The sequence below is a fragment of the Chelonia mydas genome, chromosome 15 (assembly GCF_015237465.2).
Source record: "Chelonia mydas isolate rCheMyd1 chromosome 15, rCheMyd1.pri.v2, whole genome shotgun sequence".
NCBI classification, from domain to species: Eukaryota; Metazoa; Chordata; order Testudines; family Cheloniidae; genus Chelonia; species Chelonia mydas.
In genome coordinates, this window is record NC_057856.1 from 798,893 (window position 1) to 825,385 (window position 26,493).

Here is a 26,493-nt window from a genome sequence, read left to right on the forward strand (position 1 = left end):
TGTTGTGCCAGACACGCTAGCCTGGTTGTGCCAGACATGCTAGCCTGGTACCCAGGTCTGACCCACGTCTTCCAAAAGCTGCAGACTTAACTGAAAACAGCTTAAGAAGTGCTCCTGTCTCCAGCACTCAGATACCCAACTCCCAATAGGGTCCAAAACCCAAATAAATCCATTTTACCCTGTATAAAGCTTATACAGGGTAAACTCATAAATTGTTCGCCCTCTATAACACTGTGACGAGGTTGGGACTCACCACCACAGCGCCTCCTGCTGTTCACTCTGGGAATTAGCTCAGTTCATGCAGAGTGCCCTCTGCCGGTGGCATCCCATCCATCTCTCACCCTAGATTGGGGTATCGACCCGCGTTGCTCCCAGCTTGTGGCGTCCTCTTCAGGACACTGCCCTCCAGCAGTGCCCACTGCTCTGGTCTCACCCCATTCCGGGGGGTTTGGTGTTATCAGCAGTCCTTCTCTTCACCCCAGCCACAATGGCCAACCACACCCCAAAGTCTAACCCCTTTTGGCAGGGGTCTGGTGAAGTCTGTGATGGCCACTCCTAACGGCCAGGTGGAAGTGCAAGGGGGAAGCAGGGGGATCCAGGCCCACCCTCTACTCTGGGTCCCAACCCAGGGACCCTTTGGTGGCCTTCCTGCCTGCCCTCCTCCTCTCCCTTTGTCCATCTCTCTCCCTGGGCCGTTTCCCCTTCGGCCCCTTTGCACCAGCTAGGCCCTTTTTCTCTGGGCCCGCAGCCCAGCAGGTACCAGGCAGGAGTTCCCTTCTGCTCTGCCTGCCTGCCTGCCGGCCTGGCCCTGGCCCTGGCCCTGGCCCTGGCGCTAGTCTCCTCATACAGGAGACTAACCTTCACCTTCTGAAGGCCTGGGCGAGACTGCCTGCTCCCTTCCTGGGCAGCCTTTATATAGGCCTAGCCTAGCCCTGATTGGCTCTCTAACAGGCCCTCTCTGATTGGCTGCTGCCTTGCGCAGCCGCTCTGGCCTGTTGTAGGCCAATCTGGCATGGGGGTGGGGCACCGCCCCACCACAAACACCAATAGAGAGATATGCACAGCTGTTTGCCCCCCCCCCCAGTATTAATACATACTCTGGGTTAATTAATGAGTAAAAAGTGATTTTATTAAATATAAAAAGTAGCATTTAAGTGGTTCTAAGTAATAACAGACAAAGTAAATCACCAAGTAAAATAAAACACGGAAGTCTAAGCCTAATACAGTAAGAAAACTGAATACAGATAGAAGCTTATTGAAACATCTCTGAGGGTAAGATTTTATCACAGACTGGATGCCTTCCTAGTCTGGGCCCAGTCCTTTTCCCCGGTACAATTCTTGTTCCAGCTCAGGTGGTAGCTAGGGAATTTTTCATGACTGCAGCCCCCTTTGTTCTGTTCCACCCTCTTGTATATCTTTTGCACAAAGCAGGAATCCTTTGTCCTTCTCTGGGTTCCCACCCCTCCTTCTCAATGGAAAAGCACCAGGTTAAAGATGGATTCCAGTTCAGGTAACATGATCACATGGAACTGGAGGACTTCATTACCCACTAGCCAGCACACAGGTACACAGGAAGACTTACAAATAAATAGAGCCATCTACAGTCAATTGTCCTGGTTAATGGGATCCATCAAAATTCCAAGCCACAATTAACAATGGCCCACACTTTGCATCGTTGCAATAGGACCTCAGAGTTATATTTCATATTTCTAGTTTCAGATACAAGAATGATACATACATACAAATAGGATGACCACACTCAGTAGCTTATAAGCTTTGTAATGATACCTTACAAGAGACCTTTTGCATGAAGCATATTCCAGTTACATTATATTCACACTCATTAGCATGTTTTCATTAAATCACATAGAGTGCAACGTCACAGTGGGCAAATCAGCTAATTACAAACAAGTGCAAAGTTATAGCCACAATACTGAAGGCCAGACAAAAATTTAGGTCCTTCAGATTTCTATGGTGGCATGTCTCTTGGATTAGGCATCAGTCAGTAAAACCCAGTTGGATGCTGGTGCAGGTTCAGCAATGCCTGGTATCAGCAGGCTTCTCTGTAGTCCACCTACCTTGTACAGAAGCAAGTGGAAAGAGGGATGTGATACCGTCCTGTTTGTAATGCATGACTCAGCTAGCTGTGGAGATGAGTTCAGTGGAGTACTCAGTGTTGTTCAATTTCAGATGCCCTTCTACTCCAGTCTGTACATTCCAGTCTAGCTTCTGGCTCTTCTCGGGGATATACTGGTCAGGCCACGCAAGATATCTTGCTGGCTTTAAATGAGGGTCAGCTGGCCAGTTTGGGCAGACTGGATTTCCCAGCAGATTTGTATATGACCAATCAAAGGTTGCTTTGGCAATTAAAAGAGGTTGCTGGATGTTTGGAACAGCTCGCAGTGGTTCCAGCAGTAGAGTCAGTTGATGGTGATGGACAATTGTGTGTCTTTGGCGAGGGAGTGGATAGGTGAGGTCCCTCACACATATGTCCCTTCTCCACTGGTCAACATACAGAAGGATGACTTCTAAACACTATGGACCAGATCCTCAGCTAGTGTAAACTGGAGTAGCACCACTGACTTTCGTGGAGCCACACTTATTTACACAAGCTGAGAAATGAGCCCTGTTGCCCTGGATTTGAGGGGTATATATACCCCAGAATGTGATCCAGCCAATTGCAACCATATTATGTGCACTCAGCCACTAAACGTTAATAAAATAAAACACCACATAGTTACAAGTTAATTTAAAAACAGGCTTTCGAAAGCAAGGTCACAACTATTAGCAGTTTTGCTAATCAATATTAAAAAAAAACCCCTAAAAATAAAAAAAAACTATAAATAAATAGCCTCAAGTCTAAATGCTTCTAATAAACATTTATTTAAAATTAATAAAGTAATAATTTAATAAAAATTGTTATAACCCATGTGTTTAATAAAAATTAATGATAAAAAGTTTAAATAATAAAGTGTACTTAAGCAGATCTCAGAAGCTATCCTGGCAAAGACGTTTTCCTAACATCTTTACTCCCTGGCAAGGAGGCGTTTGGCCAGCGCTAACCTGTCGTTAATTACTCAATACCCTGTCAAAATATAGGTAAATATCTAAAATGTTCTCAACCAGGGGTCTCAAACTCAAATGACCACAAGGACCACATGAGGACTAGTGCATTGGCCCGAGGGCCGCATCACTGGCATGCCCCCCCTTGCTGCCCTCCGGCCCCGCCCCCACTCCACCCCTTCCATGAGGCCCCACCCCTGCCCAGCCTCTTCCCACCCCTTCCCTGCCCTCATTCCAACCCCTTCCCTGAAGTCCCCACCCTAACTCTGCCCCCTCCCTGCCCCCAGGGGGTGCAGGAGGGTGCAGGGTGTGGTGGGGGCTCAGGGCAGGGAGTTGAGGTGCAGGAGGTGTGCAGGGTATGGCAGGGGGCTCAGGGCAGGGAGTTGGGTGTGGGGTGCAGGAGGGGGCTCAGGGCAGGGAGTGCAGGAGGTGTGCAGGGTGTGGCAGGGGGCTCAGGGCAGGGAGTTGGGGTGTGGGGTGCAGGAGGGGGCTCAGGGCAGGGAGTGCAGGAGGTGTGCAGGGTGTGGCAGGGGGCTCAGGGCAGGGAGTTGGGGTGCAGGGTGCAGGAGGGGTGTGGGGTGCACACCGCAGGGACATGGTTCCAGCCGCTTCAGGGAGCAGCGCGGGGCTCGCGGCACAACGGGATAGGCAGGGGGGAGCGTGGGGGGGGTGCACGGGGAGCTTGGCGGGCCGCACGAAAGAACCCCACGGGCCATGTGTTTGAGACCTCTGTTCTAAACCTATTGCTTATGTCTATGTATGCTTAAATCTAATACACTGCAGTGTTAAACAAGAGCATGCTTACTTGCATTACTCCTTAATCAGACAAAATCGCTAAGTTCCTCTTAATTTATTCCTTACACTGCCTAAAGTAAAATAGTTAAGTTGCCCCTGTTGGGGGTTCTGACAACCCCGGGTAACAGCTCTACATTCGAGACCTCACCCTCCCCTGATAGCTGAAAGGCAGGTGGGGTGTGAGCTATCCTACTTTGACTGGCATTAGACTGTGCTCATCACCATGGTATCTGAGCCGTTAAGTGGAATCTTTGCTGTGGTGGGTCCTTGGTTCTTGTCTCCATTGCTATCCATCCTAGTCTCTCTTGCTCCCCACCATGATAATAAACTGATTTAAAACCTTTTCCCCAGAGGGTTTTTTTTTTTTAATCGGTATGATCAGGACTGACCTCCGCTATTACATTCCCCCCCCCCCCGCATTATCTATTCATAGATTCCAGCACCAGAAGGGACCATTGTGATCATCCTAGACTGACCTGTTGTATAACACAGGCCAGAGAACATCCCTAAATTAATGTTCAGCATTGACAATGAACTCAGGGCTGTACAAGACACAAAATACAGATTCCTTACCCCAAAGAGCACAGAAACCACTTTGTATTGCTTTGGATCCTCTTACATTTGATTTGAATTGTAACCAGGGAGGCTTTTTATCATAGGAATGTTTTAAGTGTGCTATATTTCAAAATGGTTTACATCACACAACAGCCTAAGCTTCTTGGTATGAGGTGGGGTGATGCTTTAGAAATAAATTGATCATATAACTATAGCAACACTATTTGCAGAGTCAGAAGAAATTACTCAGTGGCATAAAATGTCTAGATAATTTATTTCCACAGATAATACAGATAGATAAAAACCCTCTTTTGAAAAACAAACCAGAACTATTCTCCGGAAATGGCAGGTTTGATGCAGTTAGATACAAACACTGAACCATATGACTTGTGCTACTTGCAGACACTGGCACCTTAGAGAGATCATCCTGAAATACTGCCATTGATGCTGGGGGCCAGGTTAGAGAGTGAGAAGGAACGCAGTCAGTGTGGGAATGAAACCCAGAGAAGCTGCCCAGGAGAGATCACTGGTCCTCAGCTTTAGAGCATCCAACAAGTATCTCTAATCTACAGCGCTCTGACAGTAACTTTTTTGTTATCTCTATTCAATAAAAGGTTTAAAACCAGAAGAGAGAGAGATAATCTATGTAAAAATAGAAATATGTACACTGTCTAGAGAGTTAAATATGAAGAGAAAAGATCAGCCATCTCTAAAAGAATGCATAAGGTGTGTTATAATCCAAACCAGCACATTCTAAAATATCCTATGCGCCACAGAAGCCATCAGTTCCTGCCTGCTGGAAGCAGCTGCACTGGCTCACTGACCTTCCTCTTCTTCCTTGGCCCCATCATCTCTTCCTGGCTAAATGCAAGGTCCAGGGTGTATGTCTGCAAGAACCACCAGAGAAGGAGGTCATGCTCATAGCACAGACTGCTGGGTGGTTTCTAAGCACAATATGAGACAAGAAAACCAAACTTCAAATCCCACATCTTACTTCAGGGATCCTTTTGGTTTGACTAGTTCAGCCTTGCTCTCTAGAAAGGAAATCGGGCAGGGAATCAAAACTAGTGTCCTGAACAACCTGGGCTGGTCGCTTTGTGAAGGCAGGAGGCTCAGCCTCACAGAGAGGGAACACATCTGGTAGCTCCTAGGAGCAGCATCCATTCCTCACTGCTGAAAGAAGATACAGGTACCAGAGAACTTTTCAGGGAGCTGGTTAGCGTTTGGGGTAAAAACTCTTGTCACCAAATTCATCTAGCCATTCAAACAAAGAGCAGAAGGATGCAGGGCCAGTGCAAGGATGTTTTGCGCCCTAGGCAAAACTTCCACTTTGCGCCCGCCCCCGCCCCCCAGCCCTGCAGCAGCTTTCCACCCCCCCTCGCCCTGAGGCGCTCCCCTGCAGCAGCTCCACGCCCCCCGCTCTGCCCTGGGGCGCCCCCCCTGCGGCAGCTCCCCGCCATCCCCTCCCTTGGCCCGGGGAGCTGCGTGCGGCAACTCCCCGCCCCAGCTCACCTCTGCTCCGCCTCCTCCCTGAGCATGCTGCTGCTCCTCCCACCTCCCAGGCTTGCGGCGCCAATCAGCTGTTTGGCGTGCACTCCTGGGAGGGAGAGAAGCAGAGCGTGGTGGCGTGCTCGGGGAGGATGCAGAGCAGAGGTGAGCTGGGGCAGGGAGCAGTTCTCCTGTGCGCCCCCCCCACCCCCGTTACTTGCTGTAGGTGGCCCTCCCCGCGCCTCCTGCCCCAGCTCACCTCCGCTCCACCGCCTCCCCAGAGCGCGCTTTTGGCCGCCCCCAACCACTTGGTGCCCTAGGCGACTGCCTAGTTCGCCTAGTGGTTGCACCAGCCCTGGAAGGATGGTATTCTTTATGTCTGCATGGACTAAACAAAAGGCAGCTAGAAACTGGTTCTTAGCAGGAGACATAGGGTATGTCTACATTGCAGTTAAACACCTGGCGGCTAGCCCGTGTCAGCTGACTTGGGCTCGTGGGGCTCAGACTGCAGGGCTATTATACTTCAGTGTAGACATTTGGAAGGACACTGAGGATACCTAGATACCATACCATATCAAAATACCATAGGGATTGGTGTAGACAGACAGACAGACCAAAAACTTCCTTACTCGTTTTCAGTTGCACTAGACACTTCAGTTGTACTTTTCAAAATAATGATCTCGCTTTGCACTCTCAGCTGCTTATGTAATTGTCCCTTATTGCCGATGTAAAGTGCACTCTTTAGTAATCTAGCCCTTACTGCTAGGAACTGAAGAGATGCTCCCAATACAACACATATTCAAGGCCACTAGTTGGCATGATGTGGTCATTGCAGAATTTCTCAGTCATATCATCAAGACTTTCTATCTAGCCCATGTGGCTTTGGAACAGAAATTCGTAACATGTAGGTATCTATGGTCTTTCAAACACGTGAAATACACAGATTACAGGTAGCATAAAATAGTCCAAACTTTCCCCCACTCCATGATTCACTCAATTTTTAACTGGTTTCAGAGTAACAGCCATGTTAGTCTGTATTCGCAAAAAGAAAAGGAGGACTTGTGGCACCTTAGAGACTAACCAATTTATTTGAGCATAAGCTTTCGTGAGCTACAGCTCACTTCATCGGTTTTTAACTTGTTTCTCTTTCCTCCTCTTCATTACCTAGCAAAGCAGAGACACACTTGCTAACAACTTCCTTTCTTAATTCAAGAATGGAAAAAACCAGAACCACAAAGTGAGGCAGGCATGCTCTAGGCCAGCAAAACTTCCACTGAAATCAAAAGGAAGTTTTTGCATAAGAAGGCAGCAATGATAGTGTTGCGAAGTTTGGTTGGAGGTATTCCTGGAGGTTTCATCAAATGACATAATCTTTAATTCCTGGAGACTCCAGGACAATCCTGGAGGCTTGGCAACTACAAGCAATGAACAGATCTCTAGGTCAGAGCCCCCAAGTTGAGAATGGCTTCTCAAATGGTCACTTCAAGCAGGTATTTATGCTCCTCCCCATGGAATCACTTTGTCCCATCTGCTTCCTTATCCCACACAAAAGGCACACTGTCAGGGTTCCTTCCCCACTCTGAACTCTGGGGTACAGATGTGGGGACCCGCATGCAAGACCCCCTAAGCTTATTTTTACCAGCTTAGGTTAAAAACTTCCCCAAGGCACAAATTGCACCTTGTCCTTGAACAGTACGCTGCCACCACCAAGTGATTTAGACAAAGAATCAGGGAAAGGACAACTTGGAGTTTCTATTCCCCCAAAATATTCTCCCAAGCCCTTACACCCCCTTTCCTGGGGAGGCTTGCGAATAATATCCTAACCAACTGGTTACAAAGTGAACACAGACCCAAACCCCTGGATCTTTGGACACTTACAAAAAAAAAATCAATCAGTTCTTAAAAGAAGAATTTTATTTAAAAAAAAAGGTAAAAATCCCCTCTGTAAAATCAGGTTGGAAGATAACTTTACAGGGTAACAAAAGATGCACAAAACACAGAGGAACCCCCTCTAGCCTTAGTTTCAAAGTTACAAAAAACAGGGATAAACCTCCCTCCAGCAAAGGGAAAATTCACAAGTTGAGAAAACAAAGATAAACTAATACGCCTTGCCTGGCTGTACTTACAATTTCTGTAACATGAGAGATGGGTTCAGAAGGGTTTGGAGGACATGGATTGATGTCCGGTCCCTCTTAGTCCCAAGAGCGAAGGAACACAGAAACAAAGAACCCAAAACAAAGCGTCCCCCCCCCCTCAAATTTGAAAGTATCTTTTGTTCCCATTGGTTCCTTTAGTCAGGTGCCAACCAGGTTATTTGAGCTTCTTAACCCCTTACAGGTAAAGAGGAATTTTAGGCTACCCTTATGGTTATGACAGGTACAGAGGGAAACTATTGGGTTAGTACATTCTCCCACTAGCCAGATGATGAATCAAAGGCGAGATTCCCAGTCAGCGGTGTAGGGAGACCCTCCGTCTGTGCTGCTCTTGCCATGGCAGGAGTAGGAGTCACATCACTGCTGACTGGTAGATCACAAGCGTGTTGTATTCCCTTCAGCAGAACCACAAAGCATTCAGGGGGAGTCAAGTTACTTCACCCAACATCAACTCTCTGCCGATCTCTGTTGCATCTGAAGAAGTGGTTTTTTACCCATAAAAGCTTATGCCCAAATAAATCTGTTAGTCTTTAAGGTGCCACAGGACTCCTTGTTGTCTCTGCCGATCTGCGCATCTTCTTGTGGGTCCTGAGGCAGAGCAAGCTAGTTAGTGAAACTCTTCCCACTTCTCTGATCCCACCTAGATTTCCCATGTCCCCTGGACTATTTTTAGGTGGAAGACAATGGACTGGGAGAGGAGTGTCCATGGGAGAATCCCAATGACTCCATGCAGCTGATTTTGTCTTTGCAGAGACCAGTGCAGCTTTGTTCCCCTTCACAACAGATAGCATGGGCAGCATAAGGATCTGAGTATGGAACTATAAAGATCTTTGCAACACCCCCAGAAGACAGACAAGTATTAACCCCATCCTTTAAAATGTGGAAATTAAATCCTAGTAAGGAAAATAGAAAGGAGCATAAACTCTGGAAAATGAAGTGTAAAAATATAATTAGAAAGGCCAAAAAGAATTTGAAGAACAGCTAGCCAAAAACTCAAAAAATAATAGCAAATTTTTTTTAAAATACATCAGAAGCAGGAAACCTGCTAAACAACCAGTGGGGCCACTGGACGATCGAGATGCTAAAGGAGCACTCAAAGACGATAAGGCCATTGTGGAGAAACTAAATGAATTCTTTGCATTGGTCTTCACGGCTCAGGATGTGACGGAGAGTCCCAAATCTGAGCCATTCTTTTTAGGTGACAAATCTGAGGAACTGTCCCAGATTGAGGTGTCATTAGAGACGGTTTTGGAACAAACTGATAAATTAAACAGTAATAAGTCACCAGGACCAGATGGTATCATCCAAGAGTTCTGAAGGAACTCAAATATGAAATTGCAGGACTACTAACTGTGATATGTAACGTATCATTTAAATCAGCTTCTGTACCAAATGACTGGAAGATAGCTAATGTGACGCCAATTTTTTACAAGGGCTCCAGAGCTGATCCCAGCAATTACAGGCCGGTAAGCCTGACTTCAGTACCAACCAAACTGGTTGAAACTATAGTAAAGAACAAAATTGTCAGACACATAGATAAACATAATTTGTTGGGGAAGAGTAAACATAGTTTTTGTAAAGGGAAATCATGCCTCACCAATGTACTAGAATCCTTTGAGGGGATCAACAAGCATGTGGGCAAGTGGGATCCAGGGGATATAGTGTTCTAAGATTTTCAGAAAGCCTTTGACAAGGTCCCCCACCAAAGGCTCTTAAGCAAAGTAAGCTGTCATGGGATAAGAGGGAAGGTCCTCTCATGGAACTCTTTGCCAGAGGATGTTGTGAAGGCCAAGACTATAACAGGGTTCAAAAAAGAACTAGATAAATTCATGGAGGATAGGTCCATCAGTGGCTATTAGCCAGGATGGTGTCTCTAGCCTTTGTTTGCCAGAAGCTGGGAATGAGCGACAGGGAAAGGATCACTTGATGATTACCTGTTCTGTTCATTCCCTCTGGGGCACCTGGCATTGACCACTGTCAGAAGACAGGATACTGGGCTAGATGGACCTTTGATCTGACCCAGTATGGCTGTTCTTATGTTCATTTTCCAGAGGAGGTTAAGAGTAAGATCTTGGAAAGTGCTGTGAATCTGTTGCTCACATGGGACACTATGGGGCTGAGCTGCTTCCACTAGTCCTAAGCCACTTATTCAAGTTCGCAAAAAGAAAAGGAATACTTTGGCACCTTAGAGACTAACCAATTTATTTGAGCATAAGCTTTCGTGAGCTACAGCTCACTTCATCGGATGCATACTGTGGAAAGTATAGAAGCATGCTTTGTGTGTATAAAAAGATCTTCTATACTTTCCACAGTATACATCCGATGAAGTGAGCTGTAGCTCACGAAAGCTTATGCTCAAATAAATTGGTTAGTCTCTAAGGTGCCACAAGTACTCCTTTTCTTTTTGCGAATACAGACTAACACAGCTGTTACTCTGAAACCTGTCATTATTCAAGTTCATGCAGCTGGGGATAGACCCCAAGTTTCCCAATCTCCAGATCCTAGCCTTACTACATGTCTATGCTTCTTCCCCAGAACAGTGCTCTCTCAGGGCCTAAACAGTTTAATGCAGATCCTACATAAAAGTATTTTTCTTTAACTAAAAAGTACACTGCTCTAATAGTACGGTGAAGAGCAGGAAAGCACTACCAATGAGAAAACAAACAGATCAAATCCTTCTGTAGCTGCTTAGTTTTAATTATTCAGATGTCTTGGAATGCATGCACTGGAACACCTGATGGGAAAGTCAGGGATATATGAATGTTATTATTTGTATTACAGCAGCTTACAGAGGCCCCAAGCTTGGTCCCACTGTGCTAGGTGCTGTATAAACTGAAGAGTGAGAGCCTGTCCCTGCCCCCATAAACTTACAATAGAAATAGACATGACAGAAAACGGGTGGAAAGGGAAAGACTTGTTCAGCAGCAGAGCTAGGACAGAACAGAGGTCTCTAGACTCTTAGTCCAGAGTCTTATCCACTAGATCATACCACCTCCTTGAACGTAAACAAAGGCACTACTATGTATTAACCTGCAGAATGCAATGCATTTCAGCACTGTACTGCGTGACAAGGTGCAATATTTCTTAGTGGAATTTTTTTGTGTAGAACTGCAGCTAAAATATGAATCATGACATTACTAATTTCAGGCATAAAATAGGGCAGCTGGATGTAGTCTGGGAAAAGGTATTATGTGAAAAATAGACTAGGGCCAGATTAAAGCCTTGTTAAAGTCAGGGGGGGCAGGGAGGATCTGGCAGCTGAGTAGCTGTGATCTGAACTACCATGCAGAGACCAGGATTGGGGCGCCATCCCCAGCCACACGCTGCAAAATGAGAGTCCAGTTCTCTACAGAACTGGTAGCATTATATCATCTTTGCCCCCCTCATATTCTAGGGTAGTCACAGACCTGCCAAGCCCTCAATGTAAGTTAAAGGTAACCTAGGGCTCCTCTAACTTATTTTCTGCTTCCCATAGCCCCCTGTGGATTATGGGAAGGAGAAAATAACTAGAGAACAGCAACATTCAGCCACACCCCCTCTTTTCCCTGGCCTGCCTGCATGCTAGGGGCTGAGAGTGGGGCTGGCACAGAGCCACCCTGTTTCATGCCAGCAGGGAAGTCCCTTACCCCGGAGTCCCAAAGTGTTCAAATCCAGGGAAGTGACTTACAGTCATCCCCTGGTAAATTAAAGAGCATTTCAGTGGATGCTAAGGAGAGTCATGCCCCATCACCTAAGCCTGGAGGACAGCGTCTACAGCACAGGTCCCGGAAGGTGTAGAACAGCAGAATGATCCTCAGGGATCTGTCATAACAGCAGATAATTTTCAAGGGGGGAAATAATCTCAAAAGTCCTTTAATTAAAGTAAGCTGGTCAAAGTGCTATACATTCTGTGTAATCAGCCGCAATTTATCCTGATTCACTGGAGCTGGAGTGCTCAGCCCTTCTGAAAATCAGGCCCAAGGCTCTTCAAACTGAGCCCAAAACCCAAGGAACCCAAAATCAATGGCCATTTTAATCTCTCTCACTACCTCACCTCTACAACGGGGGTAATTCTTATCTGCCTCACAGACAGGGATTAATCCATGCTTGCAAAGTGCAGTAAGAACGCTGGCTGGAAGATGCTACGGAAGCAAAAAGTGGTATTGCAAGGCTCAGTTCTGATCTATACCAGTTTACCCTGATGTGTCTTCACTGTCTTAGGTACTCCTGACTTATACCAGCATGGATGGAGACTCAGGCTTATTAGTTTTTTAAACCTATTCATGCAAGGGAGAGGCGGAAGAATGAAAGCCTGTCATTGCAGCGTTCCTATGGAAACTTGCCATCCTCGTGTCCCCAGTAAATTATGCCAAGACGTCACTGTCTAGAAGTGACTCTTCTTTTTTCCCTTGCTCATTGTGGTGAAAACACTATCATGAAAAACGAGTTCCTCTTCCACAGGCTGGGAAGCTCACAGACCTTATCTCTACCTTGAGGTTTCTCTTGTGCCTTTTAAGGGACTAAGGAACAGAATGTTCAAATGTAAAAAAGAAAAACAGGTTCAGAAGAAAAAAGTTCCAGATCCTCTCTACTCCCTCACCCAAGCCCTGATGGGTCTCCCAAAGGCAAATGGGGCTGCATTAATAATAATACCTACCTCTTATTTACCATTGTTGTTTGCAGTGGTATTGTAGCCATGTTGGTCCCAATATATCAGAGCCTAACAGAACTGAAGAAGAGCTCTGTACAGCTCTAAACGAAAGCTTCTCTCTTTCACCAGCAGAAGTTGGTCCAATAAAAGATTACCTCACCCACCTTGTGTCTCCGGCTCTTACCTAACATTTTTCATCTGTAGATCATTAGTACATCTGATTGCAAGATTGGGGCCCAGCTTTATGGCATTGTCCCCTCTTAGAACCATAGAAGATTAGGACTGGAAGAGACCTCAGGAGATCATCTAGTCCAACCCCCTGCTCAAAGCAGGACCAACACCAACTAAATCTTATCAAACTTCCATGCTGACCCACTGATGAACATTCTTCATGGCAACTTCCCTACTCAGCCCACAGGGGATATTAAAGTTAATGCTGAATCAGTCATTCTTAACTTTTGAGGGTTCCTCCAGAGGGGGTTTGGGAGCCAGTGGCCAGCATGTATATCATGAACATCTTGTGGAGACAGTGCTGCTGACAGCCAGTGGCAGAAGCTCTGCGCATCCATGTAGATGTCCTTCTGGCAGATCTCAGGAGATCTGAAGGTATCAGATCTAAATCCCACCAGCTCTACCTGGGAGCAAACCTCACTTCCCATTGTACAGATCACTAGGACACTCTTTCTTGCACCCTAGACAGGAATAATTAAGGTTAAGATTCTGTCATGGGTATATTAGTAGAAGTCAGGGTCAGGTCACAGGAAATAAACAAAAATTCACAGATGCCTGCAACCTGTCCCTGGTATTTACTAAAAATACCATGGGGAGTGGGGGGGGACAAATAGAGCCCTGCCAGGGACTTGCAGCTGCTCCAGCCCCACCACTGCTCCTGCAGTAGGAGCTGACTTAACCCTGGCTGCTGGTCTTGCAGGCTGCCAGCCACTGTTCTGGTGGTCCAGGGTGATGGTCAGCTGTTCCGGTGGCCCTGGGGACAGCTGCTCCTGCTCCGGCCGCACTGGGGCTGGCTGCCAGCAGCGGCTCTAGCCATCAGCTCATGCCCCAGGGGCTGACAGCCACTGCTCCAGTCCCAGTGGTGCTGACTCAACCCCAGCCACTGCTTCAGCCCTGCCCCAGAGGTCCCAGAAAGTCACAGAATCCATGCCCTCCATGACAGAATCCTATCCTTAGGAATAACTCATGCAGGGAATTAATGGACCTATCCAAGACACAGCTAAGAATCTGATGAGAACCAAGAGAAGCAGCCAGGAATTTCCTGACCTCACAGTGTTGTCTCGTTCCTCCCAGAATGGCCTAAGTTAACAGGAAGGGAAGAGGCAAACTCAGCTTTGAATTTCTCTTTGCACTGATTGGGTGCATGTAACCCCAGCTGTATTGGAAGAGAGATGTTCTGGGAAGTTCTCATCAGATACAGTATTGTGTTGATAAGGGGACTAGAGATAAGCTTTTTTTGCAAATGTTTAAGATAATGACGTTACTACAAAAAAAATGTTCTTCCATCACTCAGCTGAGATGCTGCAGCAGGAAATTTTCACCTTGCAATGGCTTTCTGTCCCCCACCTCTTTAAAAATTGTTTTCGGTGGGAAGATCATAGGACACAGACATCAAGGACATTATACAAGCCCGATCCAGGCAAAGGCCCATCTGTATTAGTGGGACTCACCATAAGCACAAAAATCTGCTTTCACAGATATAACTGTAAGATCACAGCCTTAGTCACTAACAGGATGCTGTCATTCTGTCTGATGGACATGGATGCTCCTTGTTATACTGTCCCCTCAATGAAAGGCTGCATTCCCACTGGCTTCAATAAGGGGTTAGTCCCTCAGGCAATCAGAAACAAGTGAATTTGAAATTAAAAGTTGAATAGTTTTCAAATTACAAAGGCACAGTGCAATTTTAAAATTAACCTATTTTTGTTTGCCCAAGTTTGTATTTGATTTGTTACTCCCCTTTTAACTGTTAGCAGAGACTTCCCAGAAACAGCAGCCTCCACTGTCTGCTGGAAAACGGAAAGATTTCTTAAGACTAGGTGGCAGAATTAAACAACGTTTAAAAAAATTAGGCCTTCATTTTGTTTGCTAAAACTCCTCGGGTCACTAGGAACCATTCCAAGGCCCCAAGGCACAGCTTGCCATATGAGAGAAAAACATGTGGAGATGTACACTCGGCTACCTTGTACTCACCTTCTAATGAGATCTCAGTCCAAGTGGTAGATGTATATTTGGTTGGATGGCTCTGATCTATCCTGCAAAAAGTTTGCTAGGGCCTTATTAGTAGTAGATTACAGTAGGGCTTTGTCAGGGTTCCCTCCACACTCTGAACTCTAGGGTACAGATGTGGGGACCCGCATGAAAGACCCCCTAAGCTTATTTCTACCAGCTTAGGTTAAAAACTTCCCTAAGGCACAAATCCTTCCTTGTCCTTGGATGAGTACTGCTGCCACCACCAAGTGAGTTAGACAAAGATTCAGAAAAAGGACCACTTGGAGTTCCTGTTTCCCCAAAAATATTTCCCCAAGCCCATTCACCCTTTCCTGGGGAGGCTTGAGAATAATCTACCAACCAGATAGGTAAACAAGGCGAGCACAGACCAGACCCTTGGGTTTTTAGGACACTAAAAACCAATCAGGTTCTTAAAAACAGAACTTTATTATAAAAACAAAATAAAAGCAGCACCTCTGTAAAATCAGGATGGAAGGTAATTTTACTGGGTAATCAGATTCAAAACAGAGGATTCCCCTCTAGACAAAACTTCAACGTTACAAAAAACAGGGATAAACCTCCCTCTTAGCACAGGGAAAATTCACAAGCTAAAACAAAAGATAATCTAATGCATTTCCTTGCTATTACTTACTATTTCTGTAAGTTTAGATGTATCATTCAGTAGGAGCTGGATTACTTGCTTGGTCTCTCTCTTTGTCTCCGGAGAGAACACACAAGCCCAAAACAAAAACAATCCCCCACAGATTTGAAAGCACCTTCTCCCCTTATTGGTTCTTTTGGTCAGGTGCCAACCAGGTTATTTGAGCTTCTTAACCCTTTACAAGTAAAGGAGGGATTTTATGCTACCTTAGCTGTATGTTTATGACAGGCTTCGATGAAGCAAACAAGATCAGGGCCTCATTGTGCTAGGCACTGTACATCCACATTGTAAGAGACAGTCTCTGCCTCACAGAGTTTACAATATAAATAAACAAGATGGAAAAAGCATGGAATGGGAAACAGTGGCATAGAGAGCTGACGCGACGCGCTCAGGTCACACAGCAGGCCTGGAACAGCAACCAGGCCTTGAGTCCCTGTCCAGTGCCCTAACTGTTAGGACAGTGGTTCTCAAACAATGGGGCGGGCCTCCAAAGGGAGGTGCGGGAATGTGTCAAAGGAGATGCCAGCTGTGTGCCCTTTTTTTTTTCTTAAGAGCTCCAGCTGTGAGTCCTGGGTGGCTGGGGCTTGTACAGAAGGACTGTGCAAACCAGGAAGGTGGGGATAAAGAGGACAGCTGGAGCCCTGCCATCCGGCTTGGGCTTTCCTTCCCCTCCCTCAGTCCCTCACTGGGAGGTGGTGGGGCTCCGGCTTTCCTGGGTTGGCAGCGGCAGCAGCGCAGAAATAAGGGTGGCAATGGGGCACTAAATCTGCTGTGAAAAGCGATACTGACAAATATCACTTTTCACATTGCCACTCTTACTTCTGTGCTGCTGCTGGCACATGCTGCCTTCAGAGCTGGGTGCCCGGCCAGCAGCTGCTGTTCCACTCTGCCTTCAGAGCTGGGGGTTGGTATCTGTCCTTGTGGGGGTTGGAGGGTAAACAACTGTAGACACAAAGAAGGGGGCCCCGATGAAATATTTTGAGAACCACTGAGTTAGGGTATACCTACACTGAAATAAAAGACCTGCAGACCAGCTGTGGCTGGCCTGGGTCAGCTGACTCAAGCTTGCGGGGTTCAGGCTGCAGGGCTATAAAATTGCTGTATAGACATTCAGGCTCAGACTGGAAGCTCTGAGACCCTCCCTACTCATGGGGCCTCAGAACCCAGGCTCCAGCCCAAGCCTGAATATCTACATTGCTATTTTTAGCCCCAGAGCCCAAGCCCTGTGAGACTCAGTTCCACAGTTTTACAGCAACAGAAACATACCCTAACGGCCTGATCTGCTGAATGCCTCTTAAAAGCTGTTGAGCACTCTGTTGGAATTGAAAGTACCAAGCATTTTTCAGGATGAAGCCCTCAGTCTCCACAAAAGACACAAACAATCAGACAGAGCCTTGAACTTTCTGAACTTCCATTCAAGAAAGATTAGGTGTTAAACATTTAATATCAAACACACAAATGTTTCTGTCGTAATATCTTTATCTTCCTACCCCAAGATATTGCCACCAATATGCTCTATGGATAAAAAACTTCAAAGAAACACGAGCACAGAGAGCAGTCTACTAAAATCTTCAAAAACACACCTTAATTTAACTGCAAGACCCCATTTCCATTAGCAGGTGTCCATATATGAAAACACTAGGTAGAAACTCTATTTCTTACCCCTCTCAAAGGTTGGTATCTACTAGAGCAGCAGTGGAGAGGAGCATGATATCAAAATATAGCATTGTGGACTAGATCCTCAGCTGATGAAAGTCAGCATAGCTCTATTAAAGTCAACGGAACTAGGCTAACATACACCCGGTGAGGATATGGTCCCATTTGTCTAACGCTAGAGGGTTAAGTAGGAAGAGAAGCTTTGGTTGGAAGCAGCAAGTTCTCGTTTAAATCCAAGCCTGTTCAATCATTGAAAAATAAAGAAGTAGTATGAAAAGTAAGTGAAGGGGCTTCTGCTTTAGATTCAATATGTGTAAAAGTCCTTCTGTAAGCGTATCCCTAAGGCCTTTATTAAAAAGTGTATTTATAGTCAGAAAAGTCCATCTTTTTGCTCTGTGTTTGTACAGCACCTAGCACAATGGGATCCTGGTCAACAACTGGGGCTCCTAGAGATTATCATAATGCAAATAATAAATAAAACAAAACAAAAATAATTAATAATAACAATGGCCTTTTCTTTTTCGACAGATCTGCACCCTGTATGTCTCCCTATGGACAAAAGTAAGACTTTAATACTTTTTAATCCTGCTTTCCCTTTACAGCTATGGGAGGGGGAGCTGGAATCCATCCCTATGAAGAGCTCATCTACAGATCAATGAATTCAGCTTTCAGTACTTCTCACTTGCTTTTTATGAGCCCAATTTAAGCCTTAATAGGGCAGCTCAATTGCACATTGTTACTTGTATGTGAATGTCCACTTTTCAATTGCACAAGCTTTTGACTTGGTGATGATGCACAAGACAGACAGAATGAAGCAGCTCGACTCAGATCCCAGGGTGAATTTGTAGGACTGGCAGTTAAAAAAATAACAGCACTCTGGCCAAGATTTTCAAAAGCAACTGGTGATTTTGGGAACCTCTATTTTTGGGTTTTCAACTTGTGACATTTTAAAGAGGCCTCATCTACTAAGGATGGGTGCTCAGCACTTTTTGAATACCCAGTCCTTACAAGATGTCTCAAGTTGGACACCCAAATATTGAGGTTTCCAGAATCATGTCAGTCACTTTTGAAAATCTTGGTCTCAACTTTTAGCTTGTAAAATTTGATCTGCAGTCACTGAGGGAAATCAGGAACCCTACAATACCATGTTTATGGTCACATTTATGGGCCTGGTTTATACTAAAACCCCCTCTGCACCATTCTGGCAGTGTCCTTAAGGAAGGTGTACATTATATTTATAGGCCCCTTTGCATTCTCAGAGCAGTGTAAAGGGGTATTAATGTAAATGAGAATCAGGTCATCAGAGAATAACCACAATAAAGACCTCAGGATTTCTTCTACAAGAGAACTCATCTGAAAACATTTACCTGACTGCAAAAAATAATCTGTAATAAGAGACTACTAATTCTAGGAAGCTGTCTACAAAACAGGATGCCTTCATTCACTCACCAATCATTATGTCTGATAAAATGATTGTGTCTGCTCATATCACCTACACTTGACCACATCTGGCAATTCTTAACCCACAAACTTCACTCAATACTCTGGCTTCCTGATTCAAGTGGAATCTATACTGGTCATTTGGTTTGCTTCCTTTCTACTCACACATTAAGAAGGGAAAGTCCCTTTGGTATGGAAAATAATGATGAATTCAAATTAGCAATGACTTTATCAGGACAATCTGCTTCTTCTGACTAGTGACCTGATTTCATTTTCCCCGAAATTGACCTAAAAACAAAAAATTGGCCAACTTCTAATCTTCCATGATGAATTTTTTGCCAATAAAAATGGTACTGAAGAGTCAATAAAGTGAAGAAACCCTTTGTTAAGCAGATTAGTGCAGTGCAGGTGGATTTGAGGGGTGAATATTCTTTAGACGTGTTCAATAGGTAGAGTGATTCCTCTGTTTTTTCAGTCACCAACGTTGTGGTTCCGAGCACCACCTTCACAATTCCTCGTCAACACCATTGCATGCAGACTAAAGTTCATCACACTGCATGAGGTATGTGTCTGATGCTATGAATAGAACATGATGTCACACTAAGGATGTCAGAGCATGATTCAGTAGGACAAAATGAGTTACCAACAAGAAGGCTCCTGTTTTCACACTGATGATGGAATAAACAACAATCAGAAGGAAACTGGAGGCTGTACTTCAGAGAAAGATGTGGTTAAAGTTTGATAAAGATAAACCTGGGCAGAGATCTTCATCTTTGAGAGACAAACAGATGGCAAATGTTTCAGACAGGGACAGTTTAGCTGCTGAAAGGCAAAGCTCTCTTGGTAGCACATTCTTATCTCTGAGTTAGAGAGTCATGGGTTCAAATTCCCACCCTTTGAATGAGATGTTAAGCTGAGGTCTCCACTTGATGTGTGGGTGAAAGATAGACATCCCATGGTCCATTATGATGAGAATATGCTCGTGGAGCACTTTTTGTATCACTCAAACTAACTCACTGTGTAAGGGCTTGGTCCTGCACCATTCAAGTCAATGGGAGTTTTTCCATTGACTTGAATTGGGGCAGGATCAAGCCCTAAGTTGTTTGGAGACTGATTGTTCAGTGGCTGGCACTCGTTTACCAACCGCGTTCGTCCCATGGTATCTGAGACATTGAACAGGAAAAATATTAGTTTCTTAGACATTCTGGTGAGTGAATATTGATTTTTCAATGGAGACCAGTGTACAGATCCCTAAGTATGAAATGTGATGTATAAAATCAAATTCTAGGCTCCTGATCAATGTTCAAATAAATGGGCTTTGTAAAGAAGTTTTCTGCAGTGCTTTGACAAACCTGTTATCTAAGAGACAAAGAACCAACAGAGCCTGTGGCCCACGCACTCCTTCTTGGGGTGGGGATGGGAGATCCAATTTTGGCCAGTAGATCCAAATAATCCTCAAACACCACTTGTGGTGGTGCATACATTCTTTGAGGAATGCTGCTCCACGATGCCCAGAGGGAATGAAACCAGGTTAGGCTAATGACCCCATCCAGTGTGGTATTCTTTCTCCACAATGGCCAATACTGGATGCTGTTAAGGAAAAGTTAGCACATGTGACTCCATTTTGGTTTGGGGCCCACCATTGTTTAAATGCCAGCACATCATACACCAGGAGGAGTGATCCTTAGATACTGAATCCCTGTGAAAATCCTCCTCCTTGTCTCCAGCCTGCCTTGACTCCCAGTATCTGGTTTTTGTCAGTCTCTAACTCCCTGTCTCTTGGCCTTGATGTGAGGCCTCCCATCCTGATAATAAAAGTTACCGATGCATGGCTTTAGGACCATGCTGTGTAATTAACATACTGGTATAGCACGAGGAATGCACCAAGCAGGGATAGGTGGTAGATAAGACAAGGGTTTGTTTATTGGCTAAGGTTTCCGATGCACGAGGGCAACATGCTTTGCTAAAAAGTATATAACCTTTGTATAATCTGTATTCAGGGTCCCCTCCTGGCTAGCAGGGGGCACCACGCTCGAGCGTAATAAACTTAGTGTCTTTTGGGAACTCTGCAGTTGTGGACTTTGTTTATGTGCCTCAGCCTAGATTCGAACTGTGCGTGTCCTATCAGGTGTAATTCGCAGCATTTGTGTGCGTGTCCTACCAGGTGTAATTCGTAGCATTTGTGTGCGTGTCCTACCAGGTATAATTCGTAACAATGCTCCAGAGAAATGTGCAAAAACTCTTGTAGAAGACAGTTATGGAATAAACTGCCAATGCGAAGTTTCTTTCATTGTTGTGTGCAGACCTGAAGAAGAGGTCTGTTTAGCTCGAACACTTGTCTCTTTCACTAACAGAAGTTGGTCCAATAAAAGATGTTACCTTACCCACTTTGTCTTTGTAAACCCCATCAGTCAGGGTTTATGCCCTGGGCCATGAGAGTTTATGTCCTTTACAAACTTCTATCCTATTTAATAAAATTGTTGATATTCTTAATCATATTTATGTTTCATTCTTCTTTAAAAACAATCCTACTAAGCTCCCAGGCAAAATAAAAGGACTCGGTAGTGAATTCCAGTTCTCCAGGAGTTTCTTAATGCTAACCACAAGCAAGCCAGAGTGATGCTCACCTGCTGAGAAGCCTTAGTGCAGAGTAGGCTGTCTGCCCCCTTCACTCCCATGTCTTCTTTTTTACCTAAAACGTAAACATTATAATGTCAGACGTGTCAACTTTAAAGACATTGTCCAGCAGCGTGACTGGATTTGATAGATCAAAATCTCATGGTGGCTTTGAAGTTGCACTTTGTTTTCAGACGGTGCTAACATTTCTTTCTCAGAAACAAACACACTCTGGTATATTCTCATCTCAATAAGAAAAGGAGTACTTGTGGCACTTTAGAGACTAACAAATTTATTAGATCATAAGCTTTCGTGGGCTACAGTCCACTTCATCGGATGCACAGAATGGAACATATAGTAAGAAGATATATATATATACACACGTACAGAGAAGGTGGAAGTTGCCATACAAACCGTAAGAGGCTAATTAATTAAGATGCGCTATTATGAGCAGGAGAAAAAAACTTTTGTCGTGATAATCAAGATGGCACATTTCAGACAGTTGACAAGAAGGTGTGAGGATACTTAACAGGGGGAAATAGATTCAATTTGTGTAATGACCCAGCCACTCCCAGTCTCTATTCAAACCCGAGTTAATGGTATCTAGTTTGCATATTAATTCAAGCTCAGCAGTTTCTCGTTGGAGTTTGTTTTTGAAGCTTTTCTGTTGCAAAATTGCCACCCTTAAGTCTTTTACTGAGTTGCCAAAGAGGCTGAAGTGTTCTCCTATTGGTTTTTGAATGTTATGATTCCTGATGTCAGATTTGTGTCCATTTATTCTTTTGCATAGAGACTGTCCGGTTTGGCCAATGTACATGGCAGAGGGGCATTGCTGGCACATGATGGCATATATCACATTGGTAGATGTGCAGGTGAACGAGCCCCTGATGGTGTGGCTAATGTGATTAGGTCCTATGATGGTGTCACTTGACTAGATATGTGGTCAGAGTTGGCATCGGGCTTTGATTCAAGGATAGGTTCCTGGGTTAGTGTTTTTGTTGTGTGGTTGCTGGTGAGTATTTGCTTCAGGTTGGGGGGCTGTCTGTAAGTGAGGACTGGTCTGTCTCCCAAGATCTGTGAGAGTGAGGGATCGTTTTTTAGGATAGGTTGTAGATCTTTGATGATGAGCTGGAGAGGTTTTAGTTGGGGGCTGAAGGTGATGGCTAGTGGCGTTCTGTTATTTTCTTTGTTGGGCCTGTCCTATAGTAGGTGACTTCTGGGTACTCTTCTGGCTCTGTCAGTCTGTTTCTTCACTTCAGCAGCTGGGTATTGTAGTTGTAAGAACGCTTGATAGAGATCTTGTAGGTGTTTGTCTCTGTCTGAGGGATTGGAGCAAATGCGGTTGTATCATAGAGCTTGGCTGTAGACAATGGATCGTGTGGTGTGTCCTGGATGGAAGCTGGAGGCATGTAGGTAAGTACAGCGGTCAGTAGGTTTCCGGTATAGGGTGGTGTTTTTGTGACTATCGTTTATTAGCACAGTAGTGTCCAGAAAATGGACACTCTGACAACAGTACATCAGAGAGTGCACTACAGAGCTTTTAATGTGCGGTAGCAGGGTCCACATGGCCAGTTAGATTTACACCCCATCTTGCCATTCACTAAGTCTCCATATAGACAAGCACTAAGAAATAAAACCTTACCCACAAGAACTACTCAGACTGAAGACAGGGTGGATAAAAATAAATGATTTTAAAAAATAAATAAATAAAACTGGATTTTTATTTAAATTGGATTTTTTTAATAAAATGCTTTTTGAGGAAAAAACCTATTAAAGATAGTTTTAACTAAGATACATTATAGCTCAAAGAGATCTCATCATAGAATAGGGATTATAAATTCTAATTCTATAATATGAGACAATATATTCATGTAATGTTTAAGAAAAGTTTTGTAAATGAGTTCCAATCGTTCATGGATTAGGTACTCAATCTTATGGAATGCTAGGGGCTTCTGTGTAGATTATTTAGGTTAATCTTTCTATCTACCCAATGGAACTCAGTGCTCAGTCTAGAAGATACCATCAGAGATGCTTAGTTTTTCAGTTCTCAAACGGTGGATTTGTGTCTCCAGAGATAACATGCTTGTTAACAGCAAAAATGTTTTAAAATAAAATAATAATATACAGAGTTGAGAAATAACAGACCTCAACCCTATTATCCCACTGCAAATTTGTGTACAGAGAGTCAATCCCTTACCTCTCTCTAAAAGTCCAAAGTTTCAAAAAGTTCAATGAATAGAAGATTGTTGAGGGCAGAATAGATCTGGAGAAGGAGAAGTCTGGATATAAATGTGAGAAGGGAGGGACAGGCAGTAGAAACAAAAGTGAAACTATTTGAGCAGCATATTCCAGAAGTCTTGAGATCTTTCTGAGTGTAGCCTTCATTGATTTGAGATCTATCATACTATTCTCTCACTAGAAGGGAAAACCTATAATGGCAGCAGGAACCATAAAAGAGACCCAGTTTGGGAATATTTTAATGAAGTTCCTCTACCTGTGGGTAAGACAGGCATGCATGCAAAATGCAAACAGTGCAACAAAGAAATGCAAGGCCAGGTTGCCGGAATGAAACAATATAATGAGAAGTGTTCCTTCTCAAGAGGAAGCTGCGTTGAAGATGATGAAAGGAACATGTCAGAACATGCAGGATCTTCAGGTTGGTAAACTTTTTTATTTCATACTTCTTTCTTAAGGACTGCCTGCCTTCCTTCTGGACTATTCTTGAATTCTCATGTTCGAGCAAAAAATATAGTTGTTACTCTATGGTATTATCATTTTAGATACAGTTGTGATAAAAAATAAATAGCTGAAATAGGCAGATCTTCCTTTTACAATTTCACCTTTAAAGTAGTACTGAGTGTCAGTGAATGCAATGAGTAATACTAAATGAGCAGTATGGTAATAATAATTAAACAACTGCATTGACTTATTTTGTTTAGGAGAATCCATCCTCAACATACACGATTCTGAAGACTATCCACCTTCAAGATAACCATCATTTTCTATAGTTTCAGAGTTATCTGCCAATGATCGTGTTTCAGTCACATCATGTATGTCACATAGCCACAGTATATCACCTGTAGCAAAAAGAAAAAAAAATCTCCATCATCCAGAAACAATCATAGATAAGTTTGTGATACGAACCAGCAGATTACAAAAAGACGTAATTGATGAAAAAAATGCCCAGTTTGTTTATACAACAAACTCTCCTTTCCCTATGATTGAGAACCCACACTTCATTAACATGGTTCAGTCATTAGGACCAGGATACAGTCCATCCAACAGAGCAGATGTCGCAGGCAAATTTCTGGATAAAGTGTATGAAAGAGAAATTGAGCAGTGTGCAAAAGGTCTGGAGGGTAAAATTGTTAACCTGAGTCTTGATGGGTGGAATAATGTCCACAATGATCCTGTTGTATGTGCTTGTGTGACAATAGAAGAAGGGAATGTCTTCCTTACAGAAACAATTGATACATCAGGAAATGCACACACAGCAGAATACTTACAAGAAGTAGCAGTAAAAGCTATAACAAACTGTGAAAAAAAAATTCAAATGTCTAGTATGCATCTTGGTCACAGACAATGCTGCAAATGTATCCAAGATGAGAAGAAATTATTTAGAAGAGAGTCCCAAGCTCATAACATAGGTTGCAGTGCTTATTTGATGCACCTCCTAGCCAAAGACTTTTGCAAAATACTTCAGTAACAACCACTTTGCAGCAGCTGCTCTGCAAAAAGCGGGAGGAACCAAGATAACTCCCCCACAGGACGTGCGATGGAACTCAGCAGTGGACTGTTCTGAGCACTAGATCAAGAACTGGCCTAATCTGATGACAGTTTGTGAACAAAATCGTGAAAAAAATAGATGGCCCTGTCACAGCCAAAGTTCCCAACATTAGGCTTCAGAGAAATGTTGAACATGTGCTGAGTACCTTGAAGCCTATTTCTGTAGCCTTGCACAAAATGCAGGGAAATCGCTGTTTTATTGATGACGCTACTGAAATTTGGAAGGAACTGAGTGAGATCTTAAAAAGAGAAATATGCAATGACAGAGTTAAATTACAAGCATTAAAAAAATGACAAGCACTATCTCTAGCTCATTTTCTTGCAGATGTAAACAGAGTCAGAATGAGCTCTACCCTGAGATCTGGTGGTGAGCTGTGGAAAAGGACTTCAGGGTCTGATCTCGTTTGCATGGGCACACCCACCCTGCCTAGCATGATGGACTGCTTGCCCAAATGGTCACTTTGGCTGCTGTGGGATCCTCCGTCTCTTTGTTTTTGGGGCAGGAGTAATAAAGTGTTGTTGTCCTGGTTACGTGACGTAAGTAGAACTGTACTTGGCATTTTATGACAGAGGGACTTGCCCTCAACTAAGTAGCACTTGCTAGGCGAGGGACATGGGTTCCAAAACCCAGTGAATTGAGAGAGGCTGGGGATAGGTATGTGTACCTGGTAGTGTGGGCCCCCAAATACTACTTTGACCCCTCCTCTCTCCACTGTGTAATAACAGAGCTAATTTTGGCTCCATTAGGAGTCTTGTTACATGCTGCAGAGCTGAAATCACTGATAACTAGGTCTAAGCATTAGACCTACTTTGAGCTAGTGGTGCACCAGCACTGAGGCTTCCCTACTACCAGCTAAAAATCACTGAGAGCTGAAATTGTTGAGAGCTGTGTTAAGTAGGGGGAGGGGCCTGAAGCCAAGTTGTGAGAGGCCACAGGACGGCTAGCACTGAGAGCAGAGTGGAGCAGACAGCAGGGCAGTGGCGGAGAGGCGCAGCTGGCGGCGAAGAATGCAGCAGAACCCATGGAGAGGAGTGGCATTTGGCTGTTTACCCCGAGCAGTGAGCATATAAGATGCCCCCCATACCTTCCTCCACTTCAACCCACGCTGGGAGGTAAACTGTGCATATGAACTTCTGAACTCTGGAGGGCTGCACTAACCAAGGACAGAAACTGGGGGGGGGGGGGGGGGGGAGTGTGACAATTGGTTTTTTGGACTTAAGATCCTGAGGGGAAAAGGACACTACCAAACTTACTTGGGGGTGGGACTTTTGCTCATGGTTGGTGTTATGAATCTTGTTTGTGGTGTTTCCCCAACGTAATGCCGCATTGTTTCCCTCCTTTATTAAAAGGCTTTTGCTACACTCAGACTCCATGCTTGCAAGAGGGGAAGTATTGCCTCTTAGAGGCACCCAGGGGGGTGGTATGT

General features: G+C 44.5%; 1 protein-coding gene across 1 annotated transcript in view; it reads right to left on the reverse strand.

Annotated features, from left to right (window-relative positions):
• Positions 1 to 3,554: 3,554 nt before the first annotated feature.
• The window catches only part of HORMAD2 (HORMA domain containing 2), a 62,513-nt gene continuing 39,574 nt past the window's right edge, over positions 3,555 to 26,493 (reverse strand). Inside the window, exon 11 of the mRNA XM_043529936.1 lies at positions 3,555 to 5,300. Within this exon, the coding sequence (XP_043385871.1) occupies positions 5,196 to 5,300 (105 nt within the window). The 3' untranslated portion in view covers positions 3,555 to 5,195. The remainder of the gene's footprint in view (positions 5,301 to 26,493) is intronic.